We start from the raw sequence: 15,062 nt of genomic DNA, 5'->3' as shown, positions 1-15,062 counted from the left end.
CTTCTATGCCATAACCAACCCATGCCAGACTTAGTGATCAAACATGTTGTCAATTGATCTTCTCTAGCATTGAAATCAACCAAGTATAGATTCTCATATCTAAATCCTTTGAAAATCAAATTAGAGCCATCTACACTTATGATCTCTACATCATCCACACCAAATATGCACTTGAAACCAAGATCACACAATTGAGCTACCGATAATAGATTGAAGTTCAAGCTCTCTACTAGTAACACATTGGAGATACTCAAGTCATTGGATATTGCAATCTTACCAAGCCCTTTGACCTTGCCTTTGCCATTGTCACCAAATATGATACTATCAATCCCATTGCTCTTGTTTTCATTGATTGAATTGAACATTCTTGGATCACCGGTCATGTGTTGTGTGCACCCACTATCAAGCACCCAACGCCTTACTCTGGCTTTATAATTGTCCTACAAAAGAAGATCAATTCTTTTTAGGTACCCAAACTTGCTTGGGTCCTTGAAGGTTAGTTACCAAGGTCTTTGGTACCTAAATGGCCTTCTTCTTTGGGCCCACAATTGGTGTACCAATGAACTTAGCCTTCACACCATTGGCACCCTTAACAAGCATATAACAAGAATTAAATTTTTTAGAGTCTCATATTCATTATAAGATCCACTAAAGTGAATACCAAAAAGAAAGAAACATTCACTAGGTCACAAATTACATTGTGATGTAGTGGTAAGTGATGATTCACGCAAAACATGGGGTCACAAGTTTGATTACTAGCTACAGCAAACGTGTGACTTTTTTTTCTTTTTTGCCTATATATATCCTTGATGGTTACCAGTTATCAAGAAAATATGTAATCTTGGCGGTTGTTAGATATACCTTAGGGGGTGGTCTAGACCTCGCCTTTGTTTCCTTGGCAGCTAAATCCCCAAGGAAATCATTTGTGGCTATCAACCCTCAAGGTAATAGCTATTTCCCTTCCTATCTATCCTTGGCGGTCCATCCTTAAGTGTTGGCTGCCACAAATAATTTTCTTGACAGTTTTCATGGTTTCCTTGAGAGTTTTTATCCTCAAGGATATTCTGTTTTATGGTAGTGAATGACTATCAACAATCAACTTGTGCTCGATATTGATCTTGTGTCTTGTCTACATTCCTTCCATGATCACATCTTGACGACGAGGGTACACCATGGACATGAGATTATCCATGATGAAAGACTGGATCATAAAGGACTTGTACTTGAGGATCTTCATCTTTATTTTGATTTTGAGCTTCCCTAGACCTCACTTCACCAATGGCAAGTCTTTTAATAGCTCGGTGAGGTGGTTTTTCATTTCTTAACCTAATGACTTTATTCTTTTAGAGCCATCTGATTCATCAAATGTCACATCTATCTCTATTTCGACACAACTGATGGTTTTATTGAAGACATGATATCCATGTTCATTGATACCATAACCAAGTAAGAAACCTTCATCTACTATTGTGCGCAAACTTTGAGCTTTTGGATAAGTACTTAATATCAAGTAAAACGAGTAGGATGCGAACTCAGCTGGTTGGGTTACTTGTGGTGGAACCTGGCCACTTGGATTTAAGTCCTTGACTTAATGCAGGTGCCCGTATTTCCTTGGATTTATTACAAAATTTAAGTACTCGAATTGATACGGGTGATCGTATTTTTTGGATTAATTATAGGATTCAATTGCATTATTTTTATGTGGAAGGCGACATGTCCATCGATAGTGAGCTAATCGGTGATTTTATCAATCTCAGGATTTTCTTTCAGTGGAAGATGACGTACCTGTCAATAACGAGATTCTTATGGTGACTTAATTAGTCTTGAGATCGTCCGACTCAATTTTTCGAGGTGCTTATAGGAGTAGGATAGACGCTCGACGCTCGACGCTCGTAGTAACTTTACCGATCTCGAAATTTGTTGACTCAACTTTAGTGTTTTGAAGGTGCTCATAGTGGTAGGATGTGTATGCCTGTGTCTATAGAGGTGAGTGTGTATGCATGTACGAGTCTTTACGTCTATACACTGATTGGCAAAGAAAAAAAAAGTAAAACGAGTACACACCTGAATGCATATTAGAATCTGATATATATATTTATATTCATATTCAAATATTCGCATCTGTATATGCATCCGGCAAAAAAAAAGTAGATATCCCACTAACAAAGATTCCATTTCCACCTTACTAGAAATCAACTACCCTTATTATACATTCGTAGAGTATGGACTAGCCGACTAGGTCATCCATAGGTGATGAATTCGTTGAATTGGATGATAAGTGCATGTGGGCACGTGGCTCCTATTGTTGGATAGGATAAGTGAGTATTTGGTTGCTAGGATTTGGTGGGATGGGACTAGGATAGGATAGGATAGGATAGGATAGACCTCCATATCAGTCTGTTTTGTTTATAGTCGAGGAGGGACTGAGACGTCCCAATGGGAAATATTCAGGGCATATTCGCGTGACTCCCATCCCTCCAAATCGAGCGGACCGGGGCAGACTAGATGGGACGACACAGGAGAGGAAGGAAGGAGAGGAGGCTCCGGCTGGCAGGTGCAGGGGCGGTGGGGCATTCCAGGCGTCCGGGGGTGAGTCCTGGCTCCTGGCAGGCTGCCCCTAGCTCCGGGCGTGGACGGGCAAGCGCGGCGGCGAGCAACATCCCTGGATCCACCGAGTGGGCGGGTGAGCAAGGGCGGGCTCCGGTGAGAAGGAGCAGGAGCAGGAGCGAGCACAGGCGTGCTCTGGCGCAAGTAGGAGGAGCAGGAACAAGCATGGACGGGCGGGCGAGCAGGGGCACCAGCGCTAGCCGCCTATCAAGGGAGGAGGAGGCGCAGGACAGAAAATACCGCGCAGGGGACGGAAATTCCGATGCCAAACAGGCGCCGAAAATTACGGGAAAGAAGAAAAGAAAAAAAAACTAACAAATGACCCCACCTGTCAGTGGGTGATCCTGCTTTTGATATCCTCATACCAAACAGAAAATGGGTCGGTCTCATCCCTCTTCAACCAAGCAGAAATTGTAGTCGTTCCGTGTCCCATCTCATCCTAGAAATAAGAGACAGGAACGTCCCACCCCACCTTACTTCTAACCAAACCCTACCTCAGAATAGTTTGTCCTCCGTGCTCATGTTTAATATTGATGACTTTTATTCCTTATTATACTATGATTCGGAGCCAAATTTACCTGCTTTACTATGTCCAAATGGGTTTACCCTCTAGGATACTTGTTTCAAGTTTGAAACTTATTCAAATAGTTGGTATGAATTACCGAATAAAAAATCACAGTAGTAGCCGTTCTTAATGAAATCCCGTCCTTGCAGACAGAACCACCGCTACTGATGGATCGTTGGTGAGAAAAGCAAACAGTAGATCGATGGCAAGCAATATCGTGGAACACGCAGCTTTAGCATGTGCGCAGATTCAAGATTATGGCAAGCCATTCGACGTATGCGCGTGCTAGGTGAAAGTGAAACCATGCTGTAGGAAGGATCCGGTCAACTTCCATGTCAAGTGGCAGTGCAGGTAGTGGCGGAGCCACGGCCCGGCCACACGGCCGGCTCCTCGGCAAACTTCAAAAGAAAAATTTATATATATCAAAGAAAAATGTTATAATTTATTAGGTAAATGTTCTTGGGCAATGAGTATCGCCCGGGCTTCGAAAAACTTCTGACTCCGCAACTGAGTGCAGGTCACCTTCCTACAGCATGCTAAAGCTGTACTGCCACAGTGCCACTTGACGTTTGACGTGGAAGTCGATGCTAAAGCAGGTGCAAGTGTAACTCGATGTTTCCTTGACCAAAAGGCAAATGGCATGCATTCTTTTTCGATATATCTCGAACTATTTAAAATGGATAGACAGGTGGATGGACATGCCACAACTACTCGAAACAGCATAGAAGACATTCTGGTTCTGCAGGCGGCGCGGTGATGGTTCCGGCAGCGGCGCTGATGCTGGTTCTGCAGCTCTCCTTGGCTTCAGCAGCTCAGTCCGGAAATGCAGCAGGCCCGCCGCCGACCTGTCCATCCAGCTGCGGCAACCTGAGCGTGCCGTATCCATTCGGCATCGGCGCCAGCTGCTCCCTCCCTGGCTTCAACCTCACCTGCGATCGAACGCGCCACCCGCCGCGGCTGCTGCTCGGAGACGGCTTCCTCCAGATCGTGGACATCTCTCTGGCCAACTCCATGGTCCGGGCCCTGTACACTGCGGGCGCCGTGAACATCAACTTCAGCACATCCGTCGACGGCAGCGGCACCTGGAGCGGCGGCCGCGGCGCTGTCAGTGGCAGTGGCAGCCCGTACGTGGTCTCAGAGTGGCGCAACCAGTTGGTTGTCACAGGGTGCAACGTTCAGGGGACGCTGCTCGGGGGCAGCGGCAACGTCATCACCGGCTGCTCCTCCTTCTGCTCCATCGACGACAAGTGGGCCGGCGCCGTGGTAACCACCCCTGGCGATGGTGCCACCGCGTGCTCCGGGATCCGCTGCTGCGAGACGCCCATCCCCATCGGCCGCCCGTCCTACGCCGTCCAGTTCAAGTACCTGGACGTTGAGAACACAGGCTTGCTACCTGTGGCAGTGCGCATCGCCGAGCATGGTTGGTTTGACAGTGTCGCCGCGCAAATGCTCAACAACTCGGTGCGGGATTCCACGTCCTTGACGCCGGTTCCGGTGGTGCTGGACTGGGCGGTGGCGTCGACCCCAATAGTCCCGGCAACGGCTCCAGCAGATGCCGCCGGCTGTTAGGTGATCTCCACCGATAAGTACCAACGGCCTATTGGGCCCTTGCCTCTGCGTCCTGATCGGGAGGCGTCCAATCCTAACTGGTTAGTGGACCCCTGTCGCACAGCACATATATATAGAGGAGTGGGGAACTAGGCTCAGCTCACGAGGTTCGAAGGAGCCGCCACACCCATCTACAGAAAACCCTAATCCGATCAAAGGTCGTGCTGCCAGCGACGGGATGTGCCCCGCCACTGCCGTCGTTCCCCTGCAGGTCTACACTGGACCGCCGTCTCGCCACCGAGCCGGAGCTGCCCCTACACCAGCATCTACGTTGCTGCTGTGCCGCAACAGTGAAAGGCGAGAAGGGTCTTCCCTGGATCTACGGGTTACACACACAGAGGTACTAATCATTGATCCTAACAATGGTACCAGATCTAGGTTGCCTCTGTGTAACACTAACCCTAACCGGGTAAAAGAAGAAAGAAAGAGAGACCGGGGTGGACGGACAGTCACTGTCTACCGATCACCACCGCCACCGCGCGGGGGAAAAGAAAACAAGATCCATTCGGATCAGAGAAGAGATAGGACCCTCGGCTCACGAAGCCGAACCCTAACCCAAGAACAGAACAGATCCAATTCAGATCTAAGAAAAGAAAAGAGTTCCTTTCGGATCTGAACAGATAAAGGTTCCCCAAGCCTAACCCTAACTGGGTGAAAGGAAGGGCTATCGGCACTTCAAGCCGAACCCTAAACCCGTAAAAGCCTTCAACGGGAAGAGAAACAGTAGAAGAAGAAGAAGAGTGGATTCGGATTTGGCCAAACCCTAAGACTAACCCTAATTTTAACCCCAATCCCAAATCGGGTTAATCCCAAAAGAAGAAGGGGAAAGGGGAAGAAGGGAAAAGAATCCGGGTTCAACCGAACCCTAACCCTAACTCGCATGGAGTAAGGGAAAAGGGAAAGCCATTCGGATGAACTCCAAAAGAGGAAAAGAAATCAAAAGAAATGAACCCTAACACTAGATCCCCTTTTCGGGTGAACAAGCGAAAAGAAAAGAAAGAAAATGCAACTCAAATCCGAAGGGGAAGATCCAAACCCTAACCAGTTCGGAAAAGAGAAATGAGATCCAAATCAAAAAGAAGGGGATGGGAAAGGAGAAAGGGAAAGGGGGACGGGAAAACCTCGCCAGGCGTCGGGAAAACCCTTCGCCGGCGCGAAAGAAGAAGACCGAGCCGGGCTCGCTGCTCGCCGGGCTCGGCCAAGGGGTCACCGTGGCCAGGCCGCTCGACGGCGGCGCGCTCACCCGCTGGGGAACGCACACGCCGGCGAGGGGGCCGGCGGCGGTGCCATAGTCGCCTTCGCTCGCTCTCGGTCACTTGTTGTGCTCGCTGCACTGAGGTAGAGAGAGGAGAGAGCGGACGAAGAAGAGAGAGGAAGCAGCCGAAAGAATGAGCTAGGGTTTCGCTCACAGGCGCGTGGCGTCGGCTTTTATACGAGCGAGATGCGCGCTCGGCCGTCGGATGTGAATGGATGGCCGAGATTGAATGGGCCAAGTCGTAGGCCCAGGCGGGCGAGCGGGCGCGCGGGACTTTGTCGGCCCAGGCCTAGGTTGCGGCCTGGGTGCGGCCTGCGCACGTGAAAAGAAATGGGTCGAGCCGTTTCTGCGGTTTTTGGGCCGAAACAGTAAAGTTTGAGTCTAGTTTTGCATTTTTTTCTTTTTTCAGAAAATTGAAAAATGCAAATTGGCTCAAAAGAAAAATAGAAAAATAATTTTTCCCTATGGGTAAAATTCAAGAAATTGAGTGAAAATTTTTCCGCTGTTAAAGAAAAAGTATATTCTCCAGTGATTTTGAAGCCGACATGAATATTTAACTGGAGAAAAATGAAAGTTTTTCCAGTAAATGTTTATTTCCTAGAAATTGATTAATGGATTAAAGAAAATAGAAAAAGCAATTTTCCCTGTGGGTAAAATTCAAGGAAAAGAGAGTTTTTCCACGGCCAAAGAAAATATTGATTCTCCAGTTATTTTGAACCAATGTGGTATTTAATTGTAGAAAAAGAGATTTAACATGATTATGATGTTGTTATTTTCTGACCAACGTTGTTAATAACAATATCATAATTTTAATGATTTATGCATTAATTCTACTTCTGCCCAATGGTGATGTAGAATTAGTGTATAAGAAAAATTGATAATTTTAATGATTTATGCATTAATTCTACTTCTGTCCAACGGTGATGTAGAATTAGTGTATGAGAACAGTTGTAAAAGTTAATGATTTATGCATTAATTCTATTTCTGTCCAACGGTGATGTAGAATTAGTGTATAATAATAGTTGTATATTTTGATTTTGACCAACGTTGGAATCAAGGCATGCAAATGGTGTTATTTTTATGATAAGAAAAGTTTTGACATAGTTTTCATCTTGTCTAAGGTGGACTAGGTAGTCACCTCACCATGTTCCACTGAGTTTGTGGCACCGATGAGGGAGACAAAAGAGAATGATGCCACTTGGGCAACTAAAGAGAGAGATTTTGAATCTCAAAAGATAGTCCTATGACTTTTGTGCATAGGAAGTGGATCACTACCAACAAGAAATGTTTTGGCTGTGATAAAGAACATGATTGAACCTGCAATTGTGGGCTCAATCCCAGAATGTGACACAGTCACCGAGTATCTCGATAGAATAAAGAGTCAGTTCATTGGCTCTTCAAAGACATATGCTACCCAGCTGATAAAGCAGCTGGTGATAGAGTGTTACTCTGGAAATAGTGGCATAAGAGAGCTCATGATGCGTTGTCGAAATTATAGCACTGGTCGTTTAAGTCATATTTCGAGGGGGAGAATAGAAAGACAAGTTAAGAATGATATTCTTCCTCCATTAGAGCTCTCAGATTAAGAACAATGCAGGGAATGCATAAAAGGAAAGTATGTAAAGAAGATTAAGAAAGATGACAAATGAAGCACAGGAATTTTACAGATTATTCACACAGACATCTGTGGTCAACTTTCTTGTAAAGAGTGTGGGTGGTTATGATTCATTCATAACATTCACAGATGATTACTCTCATTATGGCTATATTTATCCAATCAAAGAAAGAACAGAAGCATTGGATAAATTTAAGATATTAAAGATTAAGATAGTCAGGTCTGACCATGGGGGAGTACTATGGTCGACATACCCTAAAAGAATGGCATAGTAGCACAGTATTCTATACCGGGTGAACCTCAGCAGAATAGAGTAGCTAAAAGAATCAATCGTACCCTGATGGATATGGTGGGCAGTATGATAAGTTACTCCACTTTATAGTTGAGCCTGTGGATAGAGGCGTTAAAAACCCCCCATTCATATTCTCAAAAGAGTACCAAGTAAGTGGTTGCCCAAAACACCGTATAAGTTGTGAACAGAAAGTGTACCCTCACTAAACCACTTGCGTGTGTATGGGGGAGCCCTACTGAGGCTAAAGTATTTAACCTAAACATTGGGAAGTTAGATCCCAAAATAGTAAGGTGCCATTTCTTTGGTTACCCAAAAAAGTCAAAAGGTTTTTATTTTCTACTGTCTAGAGAGACATACAAAGTTTGTGGAAACGAGACATGCTGTCTTTCTAGAGGACGAATTGATGAGGGAGAGCATGGTAGCTCGAGAAATTGACCTTGAAGTGAAGCGGGTGTAAGCGCCCACTCCAATGATTCATGAGCCAATTTTCTCACTACCTACTATAGCTGCACCGACAGTGCTAGATACTGTGGTGCCAGCACCTATTGTTATCCCACCTATGGCAACAATGAATGACGATAAAGAACCTGTTCTTTAGGATTCTATAGAACCTATTGCCACACATGAGAGGGAGCAACAATAGCCTCAAACAGAAGATGTGCCAAAAGTGGAGGTCCCTAAAAGGTCTCAAAGAGTTAGAAAATCAGCTATTACTGCTGATTATGAAGTGTACAACACTGAGGAATTTCAAATGGAGGATGATCCCACCTCATTTGAAGAAGCCATGAGAAGTGATCATTCATCAAAGTGGCTTGAGGCCATGGAAGATGAAATAAAATCAATGAATGCCAATATAGTTTGGGACTTGGAAATAATTCCTAAATGAGCCAAAACAGTAGGCTATAAAATGGGTCTACAAAACAAAACTTGACTCTCAAGAGAATATAGAGAAATATAAAGCGTGACTTGTGGCAAAAGGCTTTATGCAAAGAAAAGGGATTGATTACAATGAGACCTTTTCTCTAGTCTCATGTAAGGATTCCTTCAGAATCATAATGGCATTAGTGGCACATTACGATTTAGAATTACATCAGATGGATGTAAAGACGGCATTTCTCAATGGAGACTTGGAGGAAAATATTTACATGGCACAACCGAAAGGTTTTGTCATGGAAAGAAAGAACGAATGTGATGCCGCCTAAAGAAATCCATTTATGGATTAAAACAAGCTTCAAGACAGTAGTACTTGAAGTTTAATCAGACAATAAAGAATTTTGGGTTTAAAGATAATATAGAGGACAATTGTGTCAATACAAAGTTTAAGAATGGGAAGTTTATCTTCCTTGTCCTGTATGTAGATGATATCTTACTTGCTAGTAGTGATGTCAGTCTACTACTAGAGACAAAGAAATTTGATATGAAAGATCTTGATGAAGCCTCGTTCGTTTTAGGGATCGAGATTCACCGAGATAGAAGAAAAATGGTATAAGGACTATCACAAAAGGCATACATGAAAAAGATCTTACAGAAATTTAGTATGCACAAATGTAGTCCCTCACCTGCTCCTATAGTCAAGGGCGACAGATATGGGGATTTTCAATGCACCAGGAACCAATATGAGCTCAATCGATAAAGTGAAAGTGGTTCCATATGCTTCAGCTGTCGAAAGCTTGCAACATTCTCAAGTATGTACGCGCCCTGACTTGGCATTTGTTACCGGGTTTTACTTGGCAAATTCCAGAGCAATTCTGGAATAGAACACTGAAATTAGTAAAGAAAGTCTTGCATTATTTGCAAGGAACGAAATGCCTCATGATGACATATAGAAGATCTGATTCACTCCACATGGTGGGATATTTATATTCTGATTATGCGAGAGTGAATGCATATCCAGACGTGGATTTTCTATCATCTCGCAAAGGGGAGCTATTTCATGGAAAAGCTCAAAGCAAACTGTCACTATATCGTCCACAATGTTTGACAGTTTGTAGCATGTTATGAGGCAACGGGCAGGTGAACTGACTAAAGAAGTTCATACCCAGTTTGAAGATGGTTGACGACATCTATAGAGCACTTAAGTGATACTGCGATAATAATCAGGCAGTACAGTATACTCACAATATAAGTCAAGTGGTGCTGCCAAACACATTGACATAGAGTATTATATTGTGAAAAATAAAGTCCGGGATCAAGTCATAAGTCTTGAGCATATAAGTATCAAAAAGATGCTCGTGGATCCGCTTACAAAAGGCTCACCACCCAACATGTTCAGAGAACATGGTGTTCAGAGAACATGTAGCTAGCATAGGTTTAAGGGGAAGCCTAAAATTCTTGGACAAAAGAAGGCACAAAGATAAGTATCTATTTCAGAACAGAGTAGTGTGTTGTAGCTGTTAAGTCTATCGGCAATGGACCATGACGATGAGACATGCTCTATGCGCTAATCTATAATGGAATGAACAAAAGTAAATGATATGAAATTGAAAGATGGAATGAGATCAAGGGGGAGAATGTTAGTTGATCTTCACCGATAGGCCCAACGGCCTATTGGACCCTTGCCTCTGCACCCTGATCGGGGGCGTCCAACCCTAACTGGTTGGTGGGCCCTGTCGTACATCACATATATATAGAGGAGTGGGGGACTGGGCTCAGCTCACGAGGTTCGAAGGAGCCGCCACACCCACCTACAGAAAACCCTAATCCGATCAAAGGTCGTGCTGCTAGCGACGGGATGTGCCCCGCCACCGCCGTCGTTCCCCTACAGGTCTACACCGGACCGCCGTCTCGCCACCGAGCCAGAGCTGCCCCTACACTAGCGTCTACGCTGCTGCTGTGCCACAACAACAGTGAAAGACGATAAGAGTCTTCCCCGAATCTACGGGTTAACACACAGAGGTACTAATCATATCCTAACACCGGCAACTCGTCATGCCCCTCGGATGCGGCGAGGAGCGCCTGCCGCAGCAGCCACAGCACCTGCCACAACGTCACCAACAACTACCGGACTGGCTATATGTGCCGCTGCCAGAAAGGCTACGACGGCAACCCCTACCTGTCCGGCGGATGCCAAGGTACGCATGTTGGCATGTTGCAAGGGCACAGCACCGTTGGGTGCAGTAGTACTACTAGCACACAGCCTGTGTAACATACTCCAGTGCTTGTTTGCTTCATCAGATATCAATGAGTGCGCACTCCCGGGCAATTGTTTCGGTATTTGTACAAACACGGACGGATCGTACGAGTGCCGGTGCCCACGCGGTGCTGCTGGTAACCCGAACGTGGAACGTGGCTGTGTCAAATCTTCTCTAGGTGAGCAGAGAGCCACTCCGTCAGACATATTACTCAGCTTTTGTATTGCAATACTCCTTGATCGTTTCCTCCTCTGTTTCAACATGTACTTGCACGGAACAAGCACCAACTGTGGTCACTCTGACTGAAACTTTTTTTGTTTGTTATTGTATTATCAGGGTTAAGTATTGGCCTGGGAGTTGGCAGCGGGGCAGGTCTTTTGGTGCTGGTACTCGGTGCGGCCTTTGTGACTCGTAGGATTAAGCATCGCAGGGCAAGAATGCTGAAGCAGAAGATCTTCAAGCAGAACCGTGGACATTTGTTGCAACAATTGGTGTCTCAAAAGGCTGATATCGCTGAGAAGATGATGATCCCCTTGACAGAGCTGGAAAAAGCCACAAATAACTTTGACAAAGCTCGCGAGCTTGGCGGAGGTGGACATGGTACTGTCTACAAGGGCATTCTATCCGACCAGCAAGTTGTCGCAATAAAAAAGTCAAAAGTGGCAATCCAAAGAGAGATTGACGAGTTTATTAATGAGGTAGCTATCCTCTCTCAAATCAACCACCGAAATGTGGTAAAACTCTTTGGATGTTGCCTTGAGACACAAGTGCCACTGTTGGTTTACGAATTCATTCCAAATGGCACTCTTTATGATCATCTTCATGTTGAAGGACCAACATCACTACCATGGGAGTGTAGGCTTAGAATTGCAACGGAAACCGCTATAGCACTAGCCTACCTTCACACCGCCGTGTCATTCCCTATAATCCACAGAGATATCAAGTCCCATAATATTCTTTTAGATGCCTCAATGATAGCAAAAGTGTCTGACTTTGGAGCTTCAAGATGCATTCCGGCGGATAACACTGGGATTTCAACTGCTATCCAAGGAACATTTGGATACTTAGATCCCATGTATTCCTACACTGGGAGACTCACAGAGAAGAGTGATGTTTTTAGCTTTGGCGTTGTTCTTATAGAGCTGCTGACGAGGCAAAAGCCATACTCGTATAGATCACCTAAGGATGATGGTCTTGTTGCCCATTTCACAGCATTGCTCTCGGAAGGCAATTTGGTCCATGTACTTGATCCTCAGATCATAGAAGAGGCAGGTGAACAAGTGGGGGGAGGTAGCTGCAATAGCAGCATCATGTGTCAAAATGAAAGCAGAGGATCGACCGACCATGAGACAGGTGGAGATGACCCTTGAAAGCATTCAAGCACCCGTACAACAGGTTGTGCAACGTACGGGTACAAGGATATGTGATGAGAAACAAAAGGCTGTGATGTATCCATTACTGGAGGGTACAAGCAAGCAGGAGTCAAGTAGACAGTATAGTCTTGAAGAAGAGTTCCTCTTGTCAGCAAGATACCCGCGATAGTCTTTCATGGCTTTTATCTTTTTCTAGTTTGAAGACCTTTGCAATATTCATTTTTGAACACACTATCTTTAGTAGGCATTTATGTACATTTAAGTAATAAAGTCTATAGGTTTCCATAGGAGTAGCTTCGATAGCCCATCTTACTAAGACAGTCTGGCACTATTGCAGAAATCCTCATTTGTGCTAGTTCTAATTCTTATCCCAAGTTATCAAAGTTGACACTGTTAGATATTGTTAGATATTATGGGCTTGGCCCATTTATTTAATATCTCTATTAAACTCTATGGTCCGTACATGTACATTAATGGTTTTGTACCATATGGGAATTTAATCGAGAGACGACTCTACTTAAATACTTGATCATTGATCGATCTATTTGAGAAGTAAAAGTGGGTCACCTGGATGCCACACGCGCGCGCGCGCGCGCCGCCGCCGCCGCCGCCCGGCCCGAGCCCGTGGGCGTGGGCGTGGCGTGGCGTGGCAGGCAGGCAGGCAGGCGGGCGGCGGCGAGTCCAGCAGCGCAAGTTCTTCCCGTTCCACCTCCGGCGAGCACCAGAGATGGAAGAGTAGGCCTCCGAAACGCGTCTCCGTCGTGGGCTTCACCTGCTCGGGTGAAGACGGGCGATTACGTTTTTGGGGAGTGTCAGTGGTGACACGACTACTCGCTGGTGAACCAGTAGCGGTGCTTCTTCACGGCGTCCTTGTCTGCACTGCATCGAGCGGGACGACTACAACAACAAAGCACCACCATGGCCTTTCCTGGTGCGAGCGGCTCCGCCGCAGGGTATAATCTTCTTCACCCTCTTCTGAGTTTCATTATCAATATCATGATGTTTCTAGGCAATACTGCTTTCATATTCAACATGTTCTGTTTGGTTGATTTGGATGATTATGCTGGTTTTCTGGTTCCTTTTATTTTTGTGATCATCATGGTCTTGATATTTGAGAACACATTTTTAATATTTATGATCATGTCTGTGATGCTTCAGCTATGTAAAACAATGTTTCACATATGTTTCGGCTCTATAATTTGTCTTATCATCATGTTAACTTTTGTCATGAACTGTTTCTGTCTTTTCATTCATGACTTCATTCTCTTTTTTATTGCGTTATTTTTATGGATTAAAATAAATATGAAAATGCCTTATTTGTCAACAATCCAAAAACGTAATTTCAGGCCATTTTCATCTGTTGGCTTTGCGGGCATGCTAAAGCCTACGCCGTTTGAGGGCACTCACTACAAGAGGTGGCGTGAGAAAGCCCTTCTGTGGTTGTCGGCCATGCGCTGTGGTCATGTGCTCAATGAGCAGCCTGCTACTGTGAGATCCGATGAGGATGAGCAGGCTTGGGGACATGCTGAGACCATGTGCAAGGCTGCACTGTTGAGCATCATCAATGATTCTCTGGTTGATGCCTACATACCACTCCCGACTGGCAGAGCTGTGTGGGAAGCCCTTGAGGCCCGGTACGGTCTTTCCGACGCCGGTTCTGAGCTGTACATCATGGAGCAGTTCCATGACTACAAGATGGTGGATAACCGTCCTGTAGTCGAACAGGCTCATGAGATACAGGGACTGGTGAAGGAATTGGAGCTGTACGGCTGTCCTCTCCCTGACAGGTTCGTGGCAGGTTGCATTATTGCTAAGCTGCCACCTTCCTAGACTGATTTTGCTACTACCTTGAAACACAAGAGGCAGCAGTTTAGCATTGCTGAACTTGTTGGCACTCTTGATGTTGAGGACAAGGCAAGAGCAAAGGATGTTAAGGGAAAGAGCAAGGGCGGGAATGGTGAGGCGACTACTAGTGCACATGTGGTGCAAAAGTTTCGTCCTAAGCCACAAAAGAAGAAGCCCCAGCAGGAGCTTAAGCAGAAATCCACTACCTTCTTCAAGAAAGGTAATATTAAGAAGATGGGATTAGACAAGGCAAAGATGAACTGCTTCACTTGTGGGAACACTGGGCACTTTTCTAGAGAGTGTCCTGAGGCTAAGTGGAAGCCCCCACCAAAGGCGAAGACAGTCAACACCATTGAGACTGATGCAGACGCTGCTGGGTATGGTAATTTATCTGCATTTACAGTTTGTTCCTCACCTGATTGGTGGGTTGATACAGGTGCAAATATACATGTGTGTGCTGATAAGTCCTTGTTTTCTTTTTACCAGGTCGGGAGGAGTGGAGCCTTGCTGATGGGGAATGGCGCGCGTGCTGGTGTTCATGGTGTTGGTACGGTGGATCTGAAGCTTACTTCGGGGAAGACCGTGCAACTCAAGAACGTGCATCATGTCCCCTCAATAAGGAAAAATCTTATTAGTGGCTCTCTGCTATGTCGAGACGGTTTTAAACTTGTGTTTGAGTCGAATAAATGTGTTATGTCAAAGTATGGAACCTTTGTTGGAAAAGGCTATGAGAGCGGAGGCTTGTTCCGCTTGTCTTTGGTTGATACTTTA

General features: G+C 45.4%; 1 protein-coding gene and 1 pseudogene across 1 annotated transcript; both read left to right on the top strand.

Moving 5' to 3' along the window:
• The first annotated feature begins 3,904 nt into the window (after window positions 1-3,904).
• Window positions 3,905-12,615, top strand: LOC136535242 (wall-associated receptor kinase 5-like; annotated as a pseudogene).
• A 653-nt stretch (window positions 12,616-13,268) lies between these two features.
• Window positions 13,269-14,508, top strand: LOC136535243 (uncharacterized). The gene is made up of 2 exons (XM_066527542.1): window positions 13,269-13,399; window positions 13,793-14,508. The coding sequence occupies exons 1-2, from the start codon at window positions 13,365-13,367 to the stop codon at window positions 14,274-14,276; spliced, it is 519 nt and encodes a 172-aa protein (XP_066383639.1). The 5' UTR covers window positions 13,269-13,364; the 3' UTR covers window positions 14,277-14,508.
• The last annotated feature ends 554 nt before the right edge of the window (window positions 14,509-15,062 follow it).

The sequence above is a fragment of the Miscanthus floridulus genome, unplaced genomic scaffold (assembly GCF_019320115.1).
Source record: "Miscanthus floridulus cultivar M001 unplaced genomic scaffold, ASM1932011v1 os_2624_4_5, whole genome shotgun sequence".
Classification (NCBI taxonomy): domain Eukaryota; kingdom Viridiplantae; phylum Streptophyta; class Magnoliopsida; order Poales; family Poaceae; genus Miscanthus; species Miscanthus floridulus.
The sequence above is the reverse complement of the archived record's forward strand: the minus strand, read 5'-3'. Positions and strand labels throughout refer to the sequence as shown.

Coding starts and splice junctions, on each gene's coding strand:
- LOC136535243 (XM_066527542.1), top strand. CDS start 13,365: ATGGCCTTTCCTGGTGCGAGCGGCTCCGCCGCAGG. Junction 13,400..13,792: donor GCGAGCGGCTCCGCCGCAGG/GTATAATCTTCT, acceptor ACGTAATTTCAG/GCCATTTTCATCTGTTGGCT.